The 9,539-nt window shown below is 35.3% G+C and overlaps 1 protein-coding gene across 1 annotated transcript in view; it reads right to left on the bottom strand.

The window, feature by feature from the left end:
- The window catches only part of DIAPH2 (diaphanous related formin 2), an 886,998-nt gene that overhangs the window by 805,553 nt on the left and 71,906 nt on the right, over window positions 1-9,539 (bottom strand). Inside the window, exon 4 of the mRNA XM_007455866.1 lies at window positions 577-681. Within this exon, the coding sequence (XP_007455928.1) occupies window positions 577-681 (105 nt within the window). The remainder of the gene's footprint in view (window positions 1-576; window positions 682-9,539) is intronic.

The following is a 9,539-nucleotide window of genomic DNA, read 5'->3' on the forward strand; positions in this document are numbered from 1 at the left end:
CTTTTGAGAAACACAGATTTCATTAAAGCGCCTATTAAACACCCTTCTTTATGTTAAATTTAGCTGTATGATAACAATTATGAGGTAGTTTACATAGCATCACAGAAAATAATGAAAAAAACAAAACTGCTTATTAAAAACATTGCTAAAAATTTCATGCAAGCAGATACCGGACATATAGCTTTAGTGTAAACTTAGTTAAATCTTGTGACTAGGCTATGTCTGTATCTTCTCCCTCAAAATCTGAAATGTTCATGTAACAAACTGTGTATTAAGTGGAATACCTGCAAATTGCTGTCATTTGTTAGTAAGTGCACAAAAACTCAGCCCCAAAACTTACTGGATTAACTCAGAGCCCTCCATCCTTAGTCTGTCTTGTTTATAAGAATGGAAGTCTCTCTAATTAAGAACAGTTTTGAAATATATACAAAATGTATTAAAGTACATGTATATGCTTCTTTTACGAAGTCTATGTAAGTACATTGAGGCAAGAACTTGGAGAGCCAAGATTTGTTTCTTTTTAAGCAGATAATGCTAAGCTCATTATGTGGGTGCAAGGAGATTCTCACTACTTACAGATTTGGCAGTAGCAGAAATATACTGGACAACCATCTCACGCTTGGTGGTAAAATCTTTGTTTCGTAAAGGAGCTTTTCGTTCTTCATTAAGGTTCATGTCCTCCTGTTAAAAAGAACATGTATTGTGAGCATTAGCAAATTTCTGCTTACGAGTTTCAAAAGTGATTAGTAAATATTAAATAACAAGGTCCTACTATATAGCACAGGGAACTATACTCAATATCCTATAATAAACCATAATGGAAAAGAATATGAAAAAAAATATATATATATGTATGACTGAATCACTTTGTTGTACAGCACAAATTAACATATCATTATAAATCAACTATACCTCAATAAAATTTTAAAAAAAGAAAAAAAAAATTAATATTTTTTTTCTTAAAATAGTAAGTCTTGCTATGACTAACAACAACCATCATTTTTCTGGCTCCTTCACTATTATTTTTCACTCTATATACCATAATCTTGTATAAACTTTACCATATAATCATGGTTCATATTACTACCTACTCAATAAATGAGCAGAAAGAAAAAAAACTTTTAACTATTCCATAGAATAAACTGGCAATTTATAGTATAGATATACATCATACCTTAGCAAAGCTATTTATTTACACTGATAGCAAAAATAAACAGATAAACAAACACTTTACTATTTGGCATATGTTCTTGTAGGATCATTATTATCTAGAAGAGCAAATATGATTTGTAAATTAATAGGAAATATATAGCTACAATATGTCACTGAAGAAAGATTCATGAGAAGTTGCTGAATTTGGAAAAAAGAAAATCAGAAACCTGTATAGGGATAACAGACTACTCACTGTAGTGAAAAATATTGTTACAACAACACATTGTTTTGAGGTTCAATAAGCTTTAATTTGGTTGGAAATCTTCCTTTATATTGTGATACACACATGTATAACATTTTCACTAGACAAATTATTTTTCTTCATTTTGAAACTCATGTTAACCCCTGCAACACATTAAGACAGGGGCCCCCAAACCCTCAGGCCATGGCCTGTTAGGAACCGGGCCACACAGTAGGAGGTGAGCGGCAGGTGAGCAAAGCTTCATCTGCCACTCCCCATTGCTCGCATTACGGCCTGAACCATCCCCCACTTCCCTGTCCTTGGAAAAACTGTCTTTCACGAAACCAGTCCCTGGTGCCAAAAAGGTTGGGGACCGCTATATATAAGACACTCTTGAAGGGTCACAAAATCAAGTTGGAAAGGACTATACTTCAAAAAGTAACATCAAATGAAAAGACAACCTACAGAATGGGTGAAAATGTTTACAAGTCATATGTCTGATAAGGAGCTTGTATATAAATTATAAAAAGAAGCCTTACAAGTCAACAATAAAAAGACAAATAACCCAAATACAAGTGGGTAAAGGATTTGAATAGACATTTCTCTAAAGAAGATATACAAATGGCCAATAAGCACACGATGTTCAACATCATTATTCATCAGGGAAATGCAAATCAAAATCACAGTGAGGGCTTCCCTGGTGGCACAGTGGTTGAGAGTCCGCCTGCCGATGCAGGGGACACGGGTTCGTGCCCCGGTCCGGGAAGATCCCACATGCCGCAGAGCGGCTAGGCCCGTGAGCCATGGCTGCTGAGCCTGCACGTCTGGAGCCTGTGCTCCGCAACGGGAGAAGCCACAACAGTGAGAGGCCCACGTACCGCAAAAAAAAAAAAAAAAAAAAATCACAGTGAGAAAACATTTCACTCCCACCAGGATGGCTATGACAAAAAAGGTAATAACAATTGTTGGTGAGGATGTGGAGAAATTGCAATCCTCACACACTGCTGGTGAGAATGTGAAATGATGCAGCTACTTTGAAAAACAGTCTAGAAGTTCCTCAAAAAGTTATACTTAGAGTTACCACATGACTCAGCTTATACCCAAGAGAAATGAAAACATCTGTTCACATAAAAACTTGTACATGGGGACTTCCCTGGCAGTCCAGCGGTTAAGACTTTGCCTTCCAATGCAGGGAGTACAGGTTTGTTTTGGTTTATTTTTGTTTGTTTGTTTTTTTGCGTTATGCGGGCCTCTCACCGTTGTGGCCTCTCCCATTGCGGAGCACAGGCCCCGGACGCGCAGGCCCAGCGGCCATGGCTCACGGGCCCAGCCGCTCCGCGGCATGTGGGATCCTCCCGGACCAGGGCACGAACCCGTGTCCCCTGCACCGGCAGGCGGACTCTCAACCACTGCGCCACCAGGGAAGCCCGGGAGTACAGGTTTGATCCCTGTACTGGTCAGGGAGCTAAGATGCCACATGCCTCAGGGCCAGAAAAACAAAAAACATAAAACAGAAGAAATATTGTAACAAATTCAATAAAGACTTTAAAAATGGTCCACATCAAAAAATCTTAAAAAAAAAAAGAAAAAAAGAAACTTGTACATGAATGTTCACAGCAGCAGCAGCAGCAGAGTGGAAACAATCCAAATGTCCATCAAGTGATGAATGGATAAACAAATATCATATGTCCATGCAACTGAATATTACTCAGCCACAAAGAGGAATGAAGTACTGATACATGCTATAGCATGGATGAACCTTGAAATCACATTATGCTAAATGAAAGAAGCCAGTCACAAAAGGCCATATATTGTAAGATCCCATTTATATTAAATATCCAGAACAGGCAAATCTATAGAGACAGAAAGTGGATTAGAGGTTGTCAGGGGCAGGGTAAGGTGGGGATGGGAGAATTGGGGTGTGACTGCCAACATATATGGTGTTTCTTTTGGGGGTGATAAAAATGTTCTGAAAGTGATTGTTGTGATGGTTGCACAGCTATTTGAATATATGAAAAAAACACATTGAACTGTATACTTTAATAGGGTGAATTTTATTGCATCTGAATGGTACCTCAATTTTTTAAAAACAGAAAAAAATCAGTATTTTTATCCCTTTACTTGCTTAGTAATTCTAACCATTACTATTTTTTAATCAAGTAAACTAATAGGCCAACAAAGAAAAATACTAAAATTATTTTAAAGATTCATGTGTGAGAATGTGGGAGAAAAAAACAAAGGATACACAAAAAGTAATCAAACTGCATCAATTGAATAGTAACTTCAGTGACAGCAAGAATCTCATGATCTATAGTTGCACCCACTGCAGTGACTCCTATGATGATTAATTCACAATCAATACTTATAAATTTCGTGTATATATACCTATCCCCTTTGATAGGCAGATGAAGGAAGGAAAGGACTTCCACGTCCTTCATCTTGAAATACTATACCTCTATTAATTCAGATTCAGATTTTATGGCTTTATTGGCAAGTACATCATTCTGCTGACTCATATTGTGTTTGTTTCCATCAAAACCCCCTAAATACTTCTCATGTATGCTGGACTATGTCCCTACCATCTCATAACATTCTGGTTAAATTATAGTCTCCTGCAAATGTAGTTAGCATGTATCTGCATCCCCAAGTAGAATCGACTCTGGAACGGTGACAAGATTGTATTTGTACATGTCACAGCCAGGCTTAAGAGTGTGGTAATGTCACCTTTGGCAGTCTCTAGGTAGAGAGTTTGCTCTCCTTCCAGTGACATTTCTCTGTTACCATGTACCTCTAATCCAATTTTTAATGGCACACACTGCTAAGATCATGCTATCAGACTAGAATCATGGAGGCAGGCAGGACATTAAGGGGAATATGGAGAATACAGACCTCAGAGGAATGTCAAGATGAATTGTGATCATAAACCCAAGCCTCGTGTATATTAACTAGCCATCAAAGAATGCTAGCTATTAGTGTTATTATCACTTCCCTGGTCTCATTTCTTTTTTTTTTTTTTCCTGTAAATGGCCTAGACCCTTCTTTTTTTTATTTTTGTTGGAGTATAGTTGATTTACAATATTGTATTAGCCTCAGGTTTACAGCAAAGTGAAGCAGTTACACATATACATATATGCACTCTTTTTTTTTAGATTCTTTTCCCATATAGGCCATTACAGAGTATTGAGTAGAGTTCCCAGTACTATACAGCAGGTTCTTATTAGTTATCTATTTTATATATAGTAGTGTGTATATGTCAATCCCAGTCTCCCAATTTATCCCTCCCCGCACCCATATCCCCTGGTAACCATAAGCCTGTCTTCCACATCCATGACTCTACTTATGTTTTGTAAATAAGTTCATTTGTACCCTTTTTTTCTTTTTTACCACTTTTCATCTTACCCCTTAGGTTTGAATGATGCAAGCTTGTTTTCTACATACACTATGCTGTTACACACTTCCATTACTTTGTTCATGATGCTGTTCTCTCTGCCTAGAATGCTGTCAACTTCAGCACCCTCTTCATCTATTAACCCCCATCTTATCCCACCTCACTGCACCCCACCACACCCAAATCCATATCGGGCTAACTCATGTACTTCTGCTAATTCTTCAGATTTCCCCCAAAGCATCTCATTTAGAAATGACTATCTTCATTTTATTCTTCCATATTAATTTCCTATATTGTATCAATATAAGCTAACTGAGGGAAGAAACTGGGTTCTTTTTTTTCTTTGTATTTCCAAGCAAAGAGTATGCGTTCCTGGAACGCACCAGGCATTTAATAAATATCTGTTGAACCAATGTGATATTTAGGACCTTTTCTCTAAATATTTTAATTTGCTTTACCACAAACACAAAATCCACAAAACCCATTAATTTATCATTTAAAATCCATTAATTTATAATCTTAAAATAATCAAAGATAACTATAATTGCTGTTCATGCTAGGGTATATTTTTAGGTACTAGGGTAGCATTAGTTTATTCTCTTCAGGGGTACAGGTCCCCTCGAGATAGAAGTTAAAGAATACTTGAATAATTACTATTGAGAAGCAGAAGGAAGAGGGCAAGCATTAGATGGTGAAGTGAAGTTCAGACTTAAAAACAGCGAGTGGAAAATCCAGCCTTAAACTGGGATCAATGCATGTTGCAGAAACAGAAACAGTTACTTTATAGAAAATATATAGACATTTTTAGCAACTGCATAGAAAGAAGGAGAAAGTATTGCTTCTTATAGAGGAGGAAAAGATGTAAAAACATAAAGGGTTGACACTTACCTTTCATAAAACAAGTGAGGAATTTTAAAAAGAAATGTTTTATCCTTTCTAGTTCTAGTAGAGGAATTATCTATAGAGCAAAGCCACAAACATTTTTTATACCTATAAATCTGCTGCATAGGTTGATTGGGACTAGGTACCATTCACATGAACAATGACTCATCTTATTTTTACAGAAAGAAGCAGCATACTACTAATTAGGCAGCTAATACTTCCAAATCATTAACTCCAGCTTTATAATACAATCATAAAACTAAATAGAGCAATACTCATAATTCAATATTAACTCTAAAAAATGTAATTGAATATGAAACTACTTCTAAACACACTGAGTACTTTTCTTTTTAATCGAAATATAGTTGATTTACAATGTTAAGTTTCAGGTGTAAGGTAAAGTGATTCAGTTATATATATACACACACACACAGAAATATTCTTTTTCAGATTCTTTTCCATTATAGGTTATTATAAGATATTGAGTAGAGTTCCCTGTGCTATACAGTAGGTCCTTATTGGTCATCTATTTTATATATAGTAGTGTTAAACACACTGAGTTCTTATAGTACTCAAAACACAAAAACAAGCTTTTAGTGTATTTAACATTTAGTTAGTACTTCCACAATACATGAGAAGAATGTGGTATTTTGTAACTTAAGAAATGCTGAAGTAAATAACTGACCACTTATAATATTTGTATTATATTTGTATCAAGCCATATTTGTAAACACTAAACCATTTTTTCTCCTACCACTTATGCCATGATGCAATTTTCCTATTATAGACAAACTCCTTCACTTCTTCAGCAAATACACACTGTATTCTTAAAGTTATGACTGAGGAGCCGTATAAGAATAGAGTCAAATGAGAAGGTTAAAAGTTGAACCAGCTGCCTATTCATTCATTTGTACTCTCTTTCATTCATTCATTCTCATTCTCCCTCTCACCCCCAGTAAATCTTTAAACAGGTGACAGTACAATTTTTTAAACTTTCTTGTGTCCTAACATCATTTTCTATTTTCCTAACCCTTCCACTGTTTTCCTCACTTGTTTTATGAAAGGTAAATGTCAACCCTTTATGTTTTTACATCTTTTCCTCCTCTATAAGAAGCAATACTTTCTCCTTCTTTCTATGCAGTTGCTAAAAATGTCTATATATTTTCTATAAAGTAACTGTTTCTGTTTCTGCAACATGCATTGATCCCAGTTTAAGGCTGGATTTTCCACTCGCTGTTTTTAAGTCTGAACTTCACTTCACCATCTAATGCTTGCCCTCTTCCTTCTGCTTCTCAATAGTAATTATTCAAGTATTCTTTAACTTCTATCTCGAGGGGACCTGTACCCCTGAAGAGAATAAACTAATGCTACCCTAGTACCTAAAAATATACCCTAGCATGAACAGCAATTATAGTTATCTTTGATTATTTTAAGATTATAAATTAATGGATTTTTACATTTATTTCTTTATTCTTTTCTAAAGAAACGTTCATATAAAGATATGCTCTATAGATAATTCCTCTACTAGAACTAGAAAGGACAGAACATTTCTTTTTAAAATTCCAATAAAAGCATCAGGAATTTTCTACATAAGTAAATAAATGGCCAATTGTACCTGGTATTAATTAACTACCTCATGTCGTCAAATGATCCAGTTAAGTTTACCTATATAGAATGTAGCGGCATAACATATAGAAGTTTACATGGAAAACAAAGTTAAAGGGGAAAAAATTGTCCAAATACATTATCTCTACAAATGGTATGGAGCCAAAAGCCGGGGCAAGCAAGCATGAAATCAAGTGAATGTTACTGAGTACTGCACAAAAAGTCTTCAGCTATTTCTACTTTCAGGGCCTACTGGAGGAAACTACAACTATGAACACCTACATATACCTCTTTACCATCAATAAGGTAAATTCAGAACATCTATTTAGCTATTAGGAAACCCAAATATTATTTTTACTCTCCCATAATCCTTAATCCTGAGCTCAACATGGAACCAGTGTCCAGAGTCCAAAGATTACTTAAAGGATCCACTGTGGTTTGTGAAATATTGATGTTTATTCAAAATACAAGAAAATAAGCTTCAATATTTAACATGAGAATAACACTGAAGCCCTCCCTGGATCCGTAGGTCCAAATGGTACATGAGGTATCTCAAGGGAAGAGTGGGGTATTCACAATGCATATTTTTTCACTGTCAGTGTACTGCAACGTATTGCAGTTTACAAGTACCTGGTTAAGTGGACTTACAGACTATTTTACCAAGTTTTAACTAAGTCAGCCCTCAAAACAACAACAACAAAATAGAAAAGTAGCTTTAAAAGATTCTTGCAAAGACAACAGATTGAGGATAATAAGATAATACCAATAATGCAAGTACAGGGGAACAAGAAAATACTAGACTGTTATATCTCCTACTCATAGGTCTGAGCCTTTCATCAGTCATATCATATGATAAAAGTAATAAAAATATAAGGCTGATAAGAAGCTGGTCCCACAAGATTAAAAATTAGTAAGGTAACTATCTGAAATATGCATGTATATCAATTATCACTGATGACTCTCATTTTATGTGCATATTGCACCTTAAAAATATTAGCTAATGATAGTATAAAGCTACCTCAAACTTGCAGACCATTTAAAATCCAAACATCTAGACCATGAGGAAAGCTTTTTCGATTTTCTCAGCAATAATTAGAATCATGTGATACGCAATCCAGTAATTAGTGAAATTTTGTAAACTTAATGACACATGTTTAGAAGACTCTTTTGAATGTTTTCTTTCTTTAATAGCAAAAGACAAAAGGTCCCATGACACTGGGGGAACACTTGGTAGAAGTAGCTGAAATAATACATGCAAAACAACATGGCAATAAACTAAAACACATTCCTTTGTCAGCAAATACTGTCAGAAGACACATAGAAATCATTGCTGAAAATTTGCTAAAACAAGTATTAGAAAAATTACTCAGTGCGGGAGATTTATCATACAGCTGAATGAAAATACAGCTGTTTTTTCTTTTAAACAACTCAGCTTATATTATTTGCTAGATTGTTCCAATAATGAAATATTTTTAAACTACTTTTCTTTGAGTTGCTAATGGAACAATGTAACAGAGAAAACATATTGCCAAAATAAATGATTTATTTAATAAAAGGATGTTTTATGAAAAACTGTAAGTGGGAAGCATTCCTGAGTAAGGAAGGTGAGCCCACATATAAAATTCAAACCATTGCAAGAACGAAATTAAAATCAAAATACACACAGTGGTATGCAGAGTCAAGAATGTAGGTGCTTTTTGTTGTTTTTTATAAAAGCAAGATATTTCAAATACTGTAAATACTTACAATATTTTAAAATGAGACAGGAAGTGAGCATGAAAACATGTATCTTACAGAGAGATTTCCAGCTATCTCATGACAAAGTATTTTAAAACTTCTGAAATTTCATATGACTTGGGCATTTTTCATTCACAAAAGGACAAGTAATCCCTTAAGAGTTAAGAACTGGTGAGAAAGTAACTGCTTTTCAAATGAACTTCATTGAAAAAGCCACACACTGGCAGACCCAACTGCCAGGTGGGTCTCCTTCACCCTTGCATGACTCACCTCTTCTTTCTTCTTCTGGGTATTAGGTACAATGTCCGCAGCAGACATGAGTAGACAAACATGGGGCCGGGGTTCTACACATTAAGTAGGTGGAAGGAAAAATGCAAAAAGCCCATGTCCCTGATGACATCTAGTGAAGTCCGTTTTTTAAAGCCCATTTTGAACCAATTTATTCACAAATATAAAAACGCAACACTTCAGATTAGTTCCAAGAACAACTGACCGTCATCAAGGGAGATGGAAATTTACTAGCCGTGGTTCAGC

This window comes from Lipotes vexillifer, unplaced genomic scaffold (genome assembly GCF_000442215.2).
Source record: "Lipotes vexillifer unplaced genomic scaffold, Lipotes_vexillifer_v1.1 scaffold82, whole genome shotgun sequence".
Taxonomy (NCBI): Eukaryota; Metazoa; Chordata; class Mammalia; order Artiodactyla; family Lipotidae; genus Lipotes; species Lipotes vexillifer.